This window comes from Cydia amplana, chromosome 22 (genome assembly GCF_948474715.1).
Source record: "Cydia amplana chromosome 22, ilCydAmpl1.1, whole genome shotgun sequence".
NCBI lineage: Eukaryota > Metazoa > Arthropoda > Insecta > Lepidoptera > Tortricidae > Cydia > Cydia amplana.
The window spans coordinates 2138319-2154574 of NC_086090.1; the positions used below are offsets into that span (position 1 = coordinate 2138319).

The following is a 16256-nucleotide window of genomic DNA, read 5'->3' on the forward strand; positions in this document are numbered from 1 at the left end:
ACAGTCGGAAGATTGGTAATGATGCCATAGATAAATAGGTTATTTAATTGTAAGTGTCATTAAAGAGGTCAAAATTCAAATTGAATTGAAGTCAAAATAATCAATGATTAAGAGAACACAAATGTATTTGAAGCGTATGAAATTATTTGTATTAATTTAGTAATTGAATAATGCATCGAAGAATCCATTTCTTGATAAAGTAAGTACTGATACATGAGCGATTGAAGGCACAATGATTGAGATGTATAAGATATTAATATTATTAATAAATCACCAGAAGTGGAAGACAAAGAAGAAACCTAAGTTCAGAATCGTAGAAATAGAAATAATAAATGTTGATGAAGATCTCGCCATTGAACATGTTCGTCCGGTCATCACATGGCCAAACGCTTTATAAACACATATTAATATTAAAATAATTTAGGACTATAAACTTACTTGTAATCCTAGACTGTACATCTTGACTAACATTTCTAAAGTAAAAAGTGCTACGAAAAAGGCGTTCCCGTACTCTTGGAACAAATCCAGCCAGCTTGGTTGCCTGAAATAAAAATATAATCAATACAAAAAATCTAAAAGCTTTTGGACTTATATTGTAAGCACTCTTTTCCCAATTGATTTACGTTATCCTCAGAGTTACTTATATTTAAATTCTTATATTATTTAGAGGATTGCTCTTTACTTAATTAATGTTTCTTTACATTTCCTGTGTTTTTTTTCAGCATCATCATTGTGTCTTGGAATCAAACCGCTTTCTTATTTTTTCAGTATTTTCCCCTTTTCTGTATGAAACCCTTCTGCCCTTCCTATTTTCTTTAAAACATACTTACTGATAATGCTCGCTGGCCAACACCACAGTGTTCAGGAACACAAGTAGAATGATCAGCCAGTAAAACGTCTGCGATTTTACTGCTTTCCGACAACTACGCTTCATTCTTCGATTGATCTGTGGACACCGTATTAAGAAGGTAAAATCATTCCTTTTAATCATACAACATATTAGGTAAAAAAAATACTAATACCTTTAATTTCAGACAAAAAAAAATTAATGATTGAACAATTCAGTAACTGGCTTGGGAGGTTTAAGTATGATATGACCCTTGTGTTGATACCATTTTGAGATAAAACTTGAATTCTCAGTTAGTCAGTAAATTATCAGTCAAACACTTTTTTGCTTCACTTCTTACGAGCGTTATAAGACATTACCAAATAGTACTTACTTTATCGAAGTCTTGCTTCCAGAGTTTGCAAAGGCAGCTCTTCTGTGGCTCACTCATCTCTACTCCTAAATGGTCTGATGAGTCGTGGTTTTCTACTGTACCTGCTCCTGTATAGTAATTACAAATTTAAGCAAAAAAAATAAGTAATGAAAATGAGTGGCAAGGTATCAGACATTGGGAACACCTATTAACCTATCTGGAGTTATAATGTCATTGGTGCTATCTATCATCTTATTAACTTGATCCAGTGTATTTGCCTTCAGCCCATGAATTTATTTATCGTAATCAACCTTAGAGTCGTATCGCCAGCACGTTGAAGGTTGCATTGTTTTATTGTTTAGTTATTTAAAACGCTCAATATTCACTTTTTAATGAGATAAGTATCTATTCCTTTCAATTACTACATAACCTGAGCATTGTCATTAATAAAAATCATTAGTGTAGTGTTAATCTGTCAGCTCCCACGGCTCATATATGAGCTAGAACGCTTATGGTGACGTCATATCGTGGGATCCGACAGGTTAATAACTTTGAAATTTTCTGTTTTACCTAAACTATACTCCCTCAACTGGTCAGCAGTGTCGTTCTGGTCCGCCAGAGGCTCCAAGTACTCTGCCTGCGTGATCCAGTCGAGGTAACCCTTCAGGTCCTCTTCTAGCTGCTGCTTCTCTCGAAGTTTCTGGAAGTCACCCCGGTTTTTCGCCTTTTCTCTCTCTTTTGAGAATTCTCTGAAATAATAACATTAAGTTAGACTTAGTTAATTGAAGAAATAACCTTCAAAATTATCGATCACCATCCTTATAGTATTTCGGTTGATATTTATTTAATCGTATGGCGATATGGTCACATAATAGGCAAAATTATATATACAGTATTGTTATTTATAAGGCAACATCCAAGTTTTGCAACCACTGCACAGCATCGGGCGTCAAGTCTAGTAAATCATCCGGGCTACCCGAGTATGCGCGGAGTGGGCACCGCTGGATGATGTGCTCCATGGTCTGGTCCTCGATGCCGCAGTCGCATAGCGCGGAGTCACTCCAACCCCACTTATGCCGGAAGAAGTTGCATCGTCCGTGCCCGGTTCTTAGGCGGTTTAAGCGACACCATAGTTTCCTAGGAAGGTCGGTCCCCTTGTACATTATAGTCGGGTCGGTATTCACGGCCGGGGTACCGTCAGCTTGCCTCTTCCATTCTTGTTTCCAGAGCTGCTGTACGTCGAAGGAACTTTGTGTGTGTGTTGCAGCAGCTGCGTATACCGGGCGACGGGACTTGAGTCTCGCCATAGGCGGGTTGGTAAACTCGGTTGATAAAAAAGACACAATTGAAAAACCTCACGTAGCTAGAAGACGTTGGTATTTAGTATTTACTTTAACTTTCAACGGGATCCTTCTTTCAAAATATCGGAGATAAATTAAATGTTTATGTGAACGCGATTAAGTTCCTTTAGTTTTAAATAATTTAGCATGATTAATATTAGGTTAAATGTTGATGATTCGTTCGTAACTACGTACCCAGACAATACACCGAGAATTAGGTTCATGACGAAAAAAGCTCCCAATATGACCATCGACACGAAATAAATCCACTCCCAGCTGTTGCCCATCGCATCTTGTATCTGAAAATCGCCACAAAAATGGTCAACTTCACTCTTAATTTCGTGGTCAATTAAAATGGCCCCAAAATACCTCCTTGTGGTACACCTGAGCAAAGTTTATTGGTACATTAAAACAAACTTTCTGAAGACAGACATAACTGTCCGGTGGTTATCCTTTTGATTTCATTTACCAACTGATCCTCGTGAAATTTTGTGTTAGGATCGATATTTAAGCGGTGTTTTTTCATCGTTCCAGTTTCTGGGCTAAAATGGCGAAGAAATTGGGATTAGCGAGGTCTACAGCTCACATAGCCACTCGTATAAATTAGGCTCTCACATTATACATGACTTCAGTCCACCCCTCCAACGTAATGCACTGGAACACCGTCAACATGGACAGCCCGAAGTTATCGAAGTTGGTGATGCCGAAGTTGGGCCCGATCCAGCCTTCGCGACATATCATCTCGGAGCCCAGGCTTGAGCAGTTGAAACCGTTATCCACATCGCAGGGGTGGGGAGAGTCCATCATCTCACCTGAAAAAAAAAACATCGTGTCTAAAGAAATGTTCATAATTAGACAAAGTAGGTCTTAAAGAGAATTTAAAAAAATTAAAATTCAGTAGATCAGCACTTATCTATGGTTTAAATCTAGTATTTAATTACTGGTGTGTTTGTGGAAGCAAGTCTTGTGCATTTTCCCGGAGAAGAGCTCAAGGCCGATGATGGCGTAGATGATGATGACGAAGATGACCAGCAGTGCGATGTGGAGCAGTGGGATCATCGCTTTCAGGATGGAGTTCAGCACGATCTGGAGACCTGGAAATGGGGAATGTTTGTAAGTTTAGACTAAGAGGTAGTTGTTACATGTTTAATTTTTCAAGCGCGCTTGTCAAGTTTTTCGATTGTAAACCAAGGTCTTGTACATAGAAAAATATACTTACTTGGTACTCCAGAGACGAGCCTCAGAGGTCGGAGCACCCTGAACGCCCGCAGAGCCTTTACGTCGAACGCGTCTTTGAATATGCTCGACAGCACCGTGCTCACCATTCTGAAATAAGAATAAGAATACATTTATTGAGAATAACTTGGAATAACTAAGCATACACGCTGCACATGTGCAAAAGGTGTCCGGTGAGCCACAAACTAGGCTGAACTTGTATCTTGTAAATATATGTGTACAAGCTGATACATTTTACTTTTTGTGATGAATTTCATTCATCAAACGTTATTGCTACAGTGACCATCTATTCTTCGAGTTATGTGCCCCATCAACTACCACTGAAAGGATGGCTCACGCTAGAACGGTCCGGGTCTGGACTGAAGCGTCCGACACTTCACGCTGTCTAAGTAGCGTGAGAAATGGTCCGGGTCTGGACTGATGCGTCCGACACTTCACGTTGTCTAGCTAGCGTGAGAAATCGAGCTAAGCTATCTGAGCTCAGTACTATGTGATATTGATCATTGATCAATAATGATTTACCCAAAATCCAATAAGCCTGAGACTACGGTGCTATTTTTTTTGTGAATACTAATAAAATTAAACTGTCTATCGAAGGTACAATTACCGCAGAAGCTAGTACTAAACTTATACAAGACTCACCCAATAACGACGATGGTGAAATCCAGCAAGTTCCATCCATTCCTCAGATAGGAGCCGGCGTGCATCACAAACCCGTACGCGAAGATCTTCATCAAGCACTCCCCCGTGAAGATGACCAGGAACACGTATTCTATTTTCTCCTGCAAATTATAAAGAAGCAGCTTTAGAAGAATCAACACTTTTTTGGCGATATAAGGTTTTGGTTTAAAATTCCGTAAACAGAAAGCATATTTTCCTGATTATTTTTTAATTCAAAAAGGTCTCAACGGTTATCTCTTCCGTAAGTCCTTTAGAATAAGATGTCCCTGAACACAAGTCGGATCGGAAGAATGAGCTCTAGATCATTGATAAACTTTCTAAAGAACGGCTTGGGACACAGCGAATGTTACTTGATTTTGAAAAGGAATATTTTGCGTGGATACTCTTATACTATAGTCCACTGTTGGGCATATCCCTCTTCATTTCTTCTACAAGCAGCCCGATTTGGTGCTCCAGAGTAGACCTATAATCTTTTGAATACCATCCTCCCATCTGGATTTCTGGATTTGCGTGGACTATGTGCTCTAAGCCAGTGGTTCCTAACCTTTTCAGTCCGGTCACCCCTATGACTAACTAGGGAACCTGATTTTACCCCTTCTCCCGATGGTAATAAAAAATAAAACGTGAACGTTTGTTGTATTGTTATATTAGGTTAGCTTATTTACCCCCTTAAAATACCAGTTTTACCCCCAGGTTAGGAACCACTGCTCTAAGCTCACGTCAAGGGTACTTACTAGCACAGAGTTGGTGTAGTTGGAATCGCTGTTGGGGTAGGGCGTGAACACCGCCAGCGCGATGCAGTTGGCGAAGATGGTGGTCAGGATCATCCACTCGAACGGTCTGAATGCTGGTTAAGGAACTCATAAAAGACTATTAAATTGTACAACGGGACTTAATCGCGTAATTAATGTGTAAAAATCGTGAAAGTTTAACAGCGTCTCGATCATAAAAGGCAACGACGGTGACAAACAATCTTGCGGCCAGCTGATCTTAAGCAGCCACCGCAGCCTATGGACACTTGCACAAGCTTACAAGACTTTCTCCTTGGGAGCAAGTTGGGAGTACTGGAAACCTTACCATCAATTCATTATACATATTTTAGGTACTATTTAAGTTTTAACAAGCAGAAACGTCTGCGATCGATACTATTAAGCTTAGAATAAATTTAAAAGTGGATAAATTACTGTCTTGGGTGAGACTTGAACTCACGGCCTCTGTCCATACATACATAGGTACTTTCAGAAAAAAAAATGCAGTGCTATTATGGCTGACGTTTTCTCTAAGGTAGAAGTACCCCAGTTGGGCTGCTCCGGATTCGAGCGAGATGACATTTCGTTATGCCCTACTTGTTTTCGTTTATAACTAGCGACCCGCCCCGGCTTCGCACGGGTTAACAAATTATACATAAACCACCCTCTTGAATCACTCTATCTATTAAAAACCGCATCAAAATCCGTGGCGTAGTTTTAAAGATGTAAGCATCTAAGCATACATCGAAAAGCGACTTTGTTTTATACTATGTAGTGAAATATATTATGTTTAAACTGTGGCAAGTGTCAGGAACCGGAAACGAGGGGCGCGTGGGATGGCGCGTGAATTACGAATGGGACTTCAAAAGTTCGATGTCAGTTTGTTGAAACGGGACAGGCGGAATTTGAAATGTTTGTGTGTGTTTCACATTGTTTCAACGGCTTCCTAACTAGCTGGGCTTGGATCTTGGAGAGGGCATTTATTTCTGCCTCTCTACTTATCACTCGAATATGCACGAACGATAGTGGCAGATAACGTAATTTCGATATTCGATTTTCGCGGTAAATCCTCAGATATTGATGAGGCCCTTATTTGTGAATATACAATAACATCTTGCGAATCCTGCCTGTTTTTTGATGTCGATGTTTTTTTCCACAGTAATAGTTGCTCAAATATGGCTAAGGGTTAAAAACACCCTAGTACATAATATGAACCTGAATCAAAGAATATTATTTCGTAGGTAATGCTGCCAGCTAGTACTCTGTCTCATTCTCAAAGTAATCCCGCGTATTTATTTTCGTTCAATCTCCATAACGTTTGGCGGATTTTAAATTTACAACCGCGATAAAAGTAGTTGGGTTATCTTCTTCGCTAGATAAATCAGATTGATGGCTGCCCGTTTTTAACTGACGGACGCGCGATTATTTTTATGTTTTAGTGAGAACTGCTTGTGAGTATGCTTTATTTTATACAACATGCCCCAACCTCTATACGCAAATTATTGAATGTAATACATAAAACTAATAATGTTTACTTTTGTGGAACACAACTTTTATCTTGATTGTATTTTGTAGGGCATGTTCCCGGGAATTCCCGGTTCTCACATTCCCGGGAATTCCCGGGAATTTTATAGTATCGAAAGAACCGGTACTGAAGACCCGGTACCGGTACTTCCCGGTTCTCATCAGTATGCGTATTTATTCCCATTTCAATAGGAGTTGTCTTAGTACTTTAGCTCCGGACATTAAGGGCCTACTGCAGCCGCGTCTGGCGCTTCGTAAACCACGCCCGCTAGTTCTTCCCTCCCCGCTAACACGCACACATGGAAACGCTTCGCGCCGCACGTGAAGTTTGTGTGACCTTTTAGCACCATCTAACGTTACAGAAGTTAACTACCATTATTACGTGGTCGCTGCGGTCGGCCAGAAACTTAAATTCGGAAAAAATTTAAACAGATGGCGTTGTTACTTGTTCATAATAGCAAACAATAAAATAATTAATTCATAAACCTGCATATTTATTGTTATTTTGGAAGATGTTAACATCATAGAAGCAGCAGCGTATATAGCATATAAGTTAAGAGTATTGATAATAAGAAAATAGCACAAGAACAGAAAAGAGATTATTTTTGATAAAATATGATGAAAACAGATTTACTTGATTACGCTCACCTGACTTTGCGGTCACTAAATGCAAATTTCAACCTTATTGTTATGGGGTTACAATAACCCTGGGGTTGCAGGCGTCCATGGTCGTTATTATTATAAATGCTTTGGTTGAAATGCTTTTTAACCCTCGAATTTTTCATAGGTACAGTCACCTGCAATAATATGTTACTCTTCGCCGCCCGAAAAATATGTGACACGCTCTTATGGCTCTACAAATAAGATCTAACATGATCTACCGCAAAACGGCCTTCGGTGTGTAACATATTATTGCAGCTGACTGTACTCGTATTCATTGTTGTATAGGTAGGTATTAATATCTTTTATCCGATCGATTTGCACTTATTTGAAATAAATCACAGTGTTTAGTAATTATATGTTTTATTGAATAAGAGATTATTTAGGTATGTAAGGAATACAGGGTGCCTTTTTGAAACACTCATTTTTAGGGTTCCGTAGCCAAATGGCAAAAAACGGAACCCTTATAGATTCGTCATATCTGTCTGTCTGTCTGTCCGTCTGTCCGTCCGTATGTCATAGTCACTTTTTTCCGAAACTATAAGAACTATACTGTTGAAACTTGGTAAGTAGATGTATTCTGTGAACCGCATTATATTTTCACACAAAAATAGAAAAAAAAATTTTTTTTTTGGGGGATTCCCATACTTAGAACAACTGAAACACAAAAAATTTTTTTTCATCAAACCCATACGTGTGGGGTATCTATGGATAGGTCTTCAAAAATGATATTGAGGTTTCTAACATCATTTTTTTCTAAACTGAATAGTTTGCGCGAGAGACACTTCCAAAGTGGTAAAATGTGTGTGTCCCCCCCCTGTAACTTCTAAAATAAGAGAATGATAAAACTAAAAAAAATATATGATGTACATTACCATGCAAACTTCCACCGAAAATTGGTTTGAACAAGATCTAGTAAGTAGTTTTTTTTAATACGTCATAAATCCCCTAAATACGGAACCCTTCATGGGCGAGTCCGACTCGTACTTGGCCGCTTTTTCTGGATAATTTTGAATTTCAATTGTCAGGGGTGCCTACATTATTTTTTAATACATTTTACAACGACAACAAACAAAAGTTCAAATTCGCCGTATTTTTATTACCCGGGTCAGGTTTATTATAAGGATGTGTGTTTCTTCATGTTTTATGTGTCTTTTTGTACAATAAAGTTTTTTACTGCTACTAATATATCATATTAACGATTAACTAAAAAGGTATTTACATCTAATTTAACTGGTAAATTATTAAAGTCCGCTAAAATTAATATATATTCAAAAAAATATTTGTTAATATGTCCCAAAATCATGGCTCATTTTTTAAGTCTCCTGACTTACCAAACATATCGCAACGAAGGCAAGGGTACAACGCGGCATCGTGAACCTAATAACGTAACGTTTCAGTTACTTTTTTAGTCGCCGACCATTTTATCCGGGGTAGGAAAAGAGGTATTAGATCTATCCTGGGTCTAATATGTTATAAAAACATAGTTTTTTGAAAAATGTTCGTAGGTAGTACACAAAATTTACATTTTCTTTTAAATGTGATTTGGGTCATCGTTCTCCCTGGTGACTTTTCTGGTGACCCAAGAGACATCAATTTTATTATGACAGGAGACTTTTTTCTATGCACTTTGATTTTTTTGATGCGCTAATTTTGTAATCTAAAATAACTTTAAACTGCTGATATACTTATATCACTTTGCTGATGAGTGGAAGTGGAATTTAAACTTAATTTATTGTTCTCTCCCTTGACATTTTGGCATACATTTGACATGCTGCAGTGCACTCCTAACGTTAATAAAGACATAATTTTTAGAAAAAGCTTTAGGAAAACTCACTCTTGAGCTTAAAACGATTAAGTCCTTATCATATTATGTTAGATTTTTAGTACAGACCCCAAATCAGAGAAAATGTGTCTTAGCCAACTAAATTTGTCTCTGGGAAAAGTACGATATCCCTAAAAATTGTACGTACATTTCGCATTTTTCTGAAGGAACGGAATTCATAAATTGGGTTATTATTATTTTTTCAGATTATTTGATTGCATTGACATATCACCAAGATAGATAGAACATTTAAGTTACCAGAAGAAAAGCATTTGTGTTCTTTTATACAGTGTGGAAAAAGTAGGTTCGATTCCCGGGCGCGACTAAGCGAATTTAAAAAAAAAAACAACGTGTTGCATTCCGGGAGTGCCGACAGAAGTGAAAACTCAATGACTAGTCCAAAATGTCTGCAGCACTATGTATAATTGACCCATCCTCCTTTCTATTGAAAACTTTTGGTTCCGAAATTGCTGGTCAGTGAGCTTGTTTAAAATTCGAAATTCAAATTTATACCGTTAATTGTTTAAAATTCGAATAGAAATTGTAAAGTTACCTTGCAGACCTCGCGTCTAAATATATTTGGTCATGATATTTTGAGTTTTATTCACCAGTACTAGAGTTCACTTTTATTAGCGATTTCATCAAAATGTAGCTTTATTGAATTATATTTGAGTGATATAAAGTTATAATACTGTGAGATCCTCGTATTTCAGCCCGTACAAGATTATAACCTTTTTCATGTAATGTCATTGAGTTTTTCTTTATTGATTTAAATGCCATCTAAACCTTCGGGCACATGATCGCCTTACGCTGTCTCGAGTTTATCATTTTTTCCCCACCTCATAAAGTGCCTAGCGCCGCTAAAGAAGTTTTCACTTCAAAAATCTTTGAATGCAGTTGTTTCTTTAAAAAACAATAATGTTTCATTTAAGTAAAATGAGCAAACTTAAGGTTTTAAGGCACTTTCCCTCCAGGGCCCATAATTTTTTTCCACCCGGTAGTAGACAACTATTTTTTTCGACTAAATGAAGTTTTATTAGATAAATCGTTGATCACATGGTTCGTTTCATACATCACATCAAATCGTTTGTCATCACAATCAAAATTTGTCAAAAGTAATGAAATGTATGCCAAAAAAACATAAATAAAACATATAAATTCAACACATTTTTTTAATAAAAATCTTTCTCGATGATATAAAAAAGAACATCGACAAATTATGTTCAAAGAATTAATATCAAAACAGATGTCATAATTAGGATTGGCTACTTTAAGAAAGGGACAGAGAGATTTAATCCTCTCGCTCTGCACGTTTTTCTCATTCCTCCTTGTCAAGCCAAAATAAACTATAAAATGATAGTAACACAGTACATTGTAATATTCACTTTTTCCACGGTATCATGTCATTGTAAATTACTTATGTGAAATTGTAGTGGCGTGCGACTTTCAAACCGGAGGTCACGGGTTCGAACCCCGGCCCGTGCAAGTGAGTGTTTGTAAGTAGAGACCTTTTTTAGTGGTACTTAAATATAATAACTTTTCGTATTATTGAAATAAAATATTTTATTCAAACATACTTAATAATATAATAATTAAAACGAATAATATCAATTAGTTTTTAATATTTATTCAATTATTTTAAATTATTTGAGCATGAAACATACTAGATTTATTTTTATCATTACAATAGAACAAAAGCAAAAAATATATTCTTATAGATATTTTATTTTCAAACAAAAATAAAGCAAAAAGTTACGGTTAGATTCTGATGGCTAAATACCAAACAGCTACCGATACATTTCAATATCTGTCGAAATTTCCTAACCCGTTGTAACTGACAAAGAGTATAGATTTCGACGTAGCATGACGTAGCTATTAAGCAAACACGCACACATGCGTAACGTATAGGCCTGTAAGAAGGCACCATCATAGGTTTACCTCCGATTCCGTTACTACTCAATGGAGTTACGACTCAACGTTTATTGGATATTAAAATTTTACGTAATTTGGAGTGCTGCGCGAAGTGACATAGGTCTTACCTCTTTGAGGCACGACGGCCATCTAACATTACTGGCATAAAGGATGCATTTATGACTTTGACGCATGACAGAAAGAGAAACCGAACTGCGTAAAATGGGCGTTTGCTGTTGAATTCATAAAATCAAAAATCGATAATAAATCCATCGGTAAAGGATAATAAGTTAATATTTAGTTCTTTGAAAGTTAACACGAGATGAAAACCTTTGCTGTAAGGTGGATTGTGCTGGATATGGATGTGTTTTCTAGTTACACGAAGCTAAAACCGAAAAATGAACACGTAAGTTTGGATTTATTTTCTATCGAGAAAATTTTAAGCATTCGTGTTTCGACTACTACGGAATGTCTTATCATATAGTCAAGAAACATATATCCGAAAATCACTACTGTTTGTTTCCGGGGCTAGCCACTGCCACGTTTCTAAGATCCTGTTATTTTTCGATGCACGGCCTTAAATAACATTTTAATATTATGGTGATATCAAACGGAGGACCCAAAAATAACCCGAAAAACTAACCTAGTAAAGTAGTAATTTGTAAAAAATCACCAAGTTTTCCTTTTCAACTTCGTTTTTATCTGAAACATCGTTCAGTACTTTTATGCCGGTTACGTAAAGGACTAATGATATCAGAAATCTATGTATGTTTGTGTCATATGTCCCAATGGAGCATTAAAGCTACTGTTCGATAGCATAGGTGGACTGTATTTAGCGAAAAAGGGGCGAAAGAGAGAGTGAAATTTAGGGCCGATGGAGCAAGAAAGTTGGGATAAATTGGGGATAAATAATAAGGAAATTTAAACTAAAGTGTGTATAGGTGTAAGCGAAGTTACCTTCGATCCGGAGACAGTGGGAACCAAATCGTTGGTCACCGTTGGAGACCGCTGGTGGTGATTCTGGCTTTCTGTCGCAAGCTAGAGGAAGCGTAAAATCGTTACCTGCAGTCGGCCAACTTAGACCTCAGATTTTCCCCGCCACGGATGAGTTCGGCGTCCTCCGGTACACAACACTGATCTTAATAATGTACTAAAAGTACTTAGTATAGTAGTGCTTTAAATAAAAGGTGCGAAAATAGACGAGAGCGACGAAAGGGGATGTGAACTGGTGGTAGGTTTTTGACACACTCGCTCTGTCAACTGTATGACAGAGCAACAGTTTATTTTTTAAATATTTGAATTTTAACTGTGACAAGGTGTTGCCACAGTGAATGCGAAAAATACATTGTAATATGAACGGCATAATTGAACATTTCCGCCCACCAAAATACACTAGTATTTTGACTAGACAAAAAGAAAGACGAAAGTAAAGTTAGAACGATAATACTAATACTATACACAGAATAGACGACACGATAGTAGCGCTCAACGAGCGATTAGACGGGTAAAGGGCACAGCTTGACCACGGGCCGTTTGTACAATCCCGTAGCCGTGCGCACGGTCACCACACGACAAATCCCGTCGGACCCGGGATGAGTGTCGACGATGCGACCCAGAGGCCACTTCATGGGGCCTGTCTGCTCGTTAACTACGAGCACGAGAGCACTGGCCTTGATACCGGCCTCAGCGAGACCTGAGAAGTGAGGGCTGCCTGGCGGATTAAATTCGAATTTAATCTCGCTATGCCTAGCAGCATCTCCTACGAGACGTTGCAGAATATTGTTCGCGCCGACAAAATTCTTGCCCCGATCGGGCACCAGCCGATTACACCGACCACGACGCGCGACGAAGCGGCGAAGCGCGGCGAGAAATGCATCTGAGGACAGCTCAGTGACGAGCTCCGTGTGTACAGCCTTAGTCGAGGTGCACACGAAGACGCAAATGTAAGCCTTGTAGGTCTTGTTGCCTCGCCCGCGACCCAGAGCTATGTCAAAAGGTCCTCCGAAGTCGACAGCAGCACTCAGGAACGCTTTGAGCTGGGCTACCCGATAAGACGGCAAGTCGCCCATGAACGGCGCAGGGGCACCGAGTGGTCGAACACGGAAGCATTTCATGCATTTCGACGTGACTGCGTGGATAGCTCGTTTTGGGGACAGTATCCAGAAATGCTGCGCTAGCAAATTATGAAGCGTTTGCACGCCTGGGTGCATGAAACGCTTATGGTACTCGTCGATCAAGAGGGAGGTAAGACGATCGTCGCGAGGTAACAACAGGGGATGTTTAACATCGAATTCGAGAGAAGCTCGCGACAGGCGTCCGCCCACCCTCAAGAGACCCGCGTCATCGAGGAATAGAGACAATTTCTTGAATGCCTTCGGGAGAGAATTCGACAGATTGTTTTTAACTTTCTCGATCTCCGGAGCAAAGTGGTGTTGTTGAACAGAACGCACGAGGAACAGAAGCGCCTGTTTAATCTCCAGGGGTGTTAAAGGACCGTCCAACAGGTTGTTGGGCGTCTTTTGGTTCCTTACGTTGTGTGCGAAACGAAGACAATATGCGAGGACACGTTGGAGTGGAGAGGGCCTCAATACTCCATGGTGGGGAATGGAGAAGAACTTCCCCACATCCACCCTCGGAGGGACACACTCCTCGAGGTGGCGACAGCTTTCGTAGCCCTTCATGAAGGCTACATAGTTTTTATAGAAGTCGGAGTTACTCAGTAACTTCCGCTCCAGCGACGAAAATCTCTTAAGAGTGATGGCTCGAGAGCCCGAGAAGGTGGGTTTATTGGAATGATCAGCGAAAGTTAGAGGAACGACAAATCTACCTTCTTCTGTGCGACGAAAGTTAGCGAGAAAATATTCCTCGCACAGCTGATCCTCCTTCGACAAGATGACGGTGTTCGGAGAGCTGACATCTTCCAACTCCCAGAACCTCTTAATAGAGTCGTCAATCGATAACTTGCCCACGACCAGTTGACAACTGTTACCACGGAACCGAGAACGACAAATGTCCGTAGCACAGTCGCCTGCGTCACCCATCAGAATCCACCCGAAAATGGTGTTGAGGGCAGTCGCCTGGCCAGGGGCCCCATGGATTAAACCAGGGCGCAACGAAGAAGCGAGAATGTTAACGTTCAGGAGCAAGTCAACAGGTCCTGGAATGTGCCAATGAGGGTCAGCCAACTCCAAACCCCTGATATGTTGCCATGATGAGACATCAACATGATCCGTTGGCATTTCCGGACAGATTTTTGGCAACAAATAAGCCTCTACCGAAATAGCAGTATCAGGATTTCCAAGGCTGGACGAGACGGTACATGACAATGTGCCACCAGGCCTAGACACCACTTCACCGATACCAGTCACGGCATGCTTCCCATATTCTGCCCGGAGACCAAGCTTCTTTGCACATGCCTCGCTTACAAAGTTGCAAGCACTGGCACAGTCAAGCAAAGCCCTTACCGCTACCAAATCGCCTTGGGCATTCTTCACCAAAACCTTGGCAGTTGCAAACAAAGAAGAGGCCGCAACATTACTTGCCACCATTGCCAGCGGATTTGATGTGTCAGGTGGATGTTTCGAACTATTTACATCCACTGCCGGGGAGACAGGCACATTTACATTATTAAAATGCAACAGCGTATGGTGGGAGAAACGACACTGCTCACACCGCTGTTTTGACTTGCAGGACTTGACAGAATGAGATCCCGACAAACATAGAATACACAACTTGTTTTCTTTCACGCATTTAAACCGATCAGCGGGGTCATATTCTAAAAAGGTTGGACAGGATACGAGGCTATGAGCCTGTTTACAAACTACACACGTTGGAGCGGTGACCACCAAGGCCATTTTTGGCTTACTAGAAGGCTTACTACTACTAGGCTGAGGAGTACTAGCGACAAACCCCATTGACCCTGCAGCATCTAGTGCCCGATGTCTTTTTTCAATGAAATCCTGCAATTTCCCAAACTCCGGGATATCATCCGAGTTGTGCTCTAACTCAAACTGCTCCTTTGTGCTCCTATCCAGCTTTGACCACAATAATTGAATAAGCAAGAAATTCTTGTCCGGCAATTCGAAACCTTTCAGGATAGACAGATTCTCAGTGAAAACCCGATGAACCCGCTGTAGGTCACTAGCCCGGGACGCCTTTACAGGTTCACACTGAACAAGCTTGTCATAATAAGTTGTAGCAATTAATCTAATTTTATTATATTGCTTGTACAGCGCCTCATATGCTACCTTGTAATTGTCACCGGTGACAGGATAATTTTTAATAAGGTCATATGCCTCATTTTGAACGCTCGATAACAAATAATGTAACTTTTCAACCGGGGCAATGTCTGTACGCTTATGTACTAATGAGTTGAATAATTGTATAAATGTTACCCAATTGTCAATTTTCCCATCGAAAGCTTTAATTTGCAACTTCGGCAACTTCGGTAAGACCGGCTGCGGCGACCCCGACACTCCGGAAGCCCCAGCGAAAGCCTGCTTTCTATTTTGTAAACGCGACCTCACTGCCCTAACCTTAGAGTCGAACATCGCGGTATGGGAACAAATCTCGCGGTGTTCGCTTCGCGGAGCACTACTTAGAAGCTTTATTTGAGCTTCATGAAAGTTCTTCGCAATTGTACACAACTCACTCTCGTCACACAAAGCTAATTCAGCATCCGACAACATTTGCAAATACTCTATTCTCATTACCTGATAGTCACGAGCAATCATCACCGTATCTACACCAGCATCCTCTTTCTCGACAGATTTATCACCGCCTGCCATATTAATATACACAAAACTCCACAACAATTGCAGTAACTACACAAAAAATGTTCAAAACAAACTGCAATTCACCTTCCACAACTTCAATGAGTTCAATGACTGGCAGCTGACAGTTGACACTTGACAACTATGAAAATTGTTGCCAGTGATATTAACAAGGTGACCGAATGATTTTATTAAAGCACCACTACACGACCAACTTTCTTGCTTACCTCGAACTTTTTATAAGTCTACCCTAAATTTTAAATGTAAAAGATGACAACACAAATTCGATAAGCAACTATGAATACTAAAACGAGAAACGACAAACCATAGGTACTTTATCAAAATATCCGGTTCGAAGG

General features: G+C 39.7%; 1 protein-coding gene across 1 annotated transcript in view; it reads right to left on the bottom strand.

The window, feature by feature from the left end:
* The window catches only part of LOC134658393 (muscle calcium channel subunit alpha-1-like), a 126911-nt gene that overhangs the window by 42084 nt on the left and 68571 nt on the right, over window positions 1-16256 (bottom strand). The window contains exons 4-13 of the mRNA XM_063514077.1: window positions 5191-5296; window positions 4418-4557; window positions 3759-3865; window positions 3481-3633; window positions 3155-3351; window positions 2735-2838; window positions 1770-1948; window positions 1221-1327; window positions 831-946; window positions 439-541 (exon numbers count right to left, since the gene is read on the bottom strand). Coding sequence (XP_063370147.1) covers window positions 439-541; window positions 831-946; window positions 1221-1327; window positions 1770-1948; window positions 2735-2838; window positions 3155-3351; window positions 3481-3633; window positions 3759-3865; window positions 4418-4557; window positions 5191-5296 — 1312 coding nt within the window. The remainder of the gene's footprint in view (window positions 1-438; window positions 542-830; window positions 947-1220; window positions 1328-1769; window positions 1949-2734; window positions 2839-3154; window positions 3352-3480; window positions 3634-3758; window positions 3866-4417; window positions 4558-5190; window positions 5297-16256) is intronic.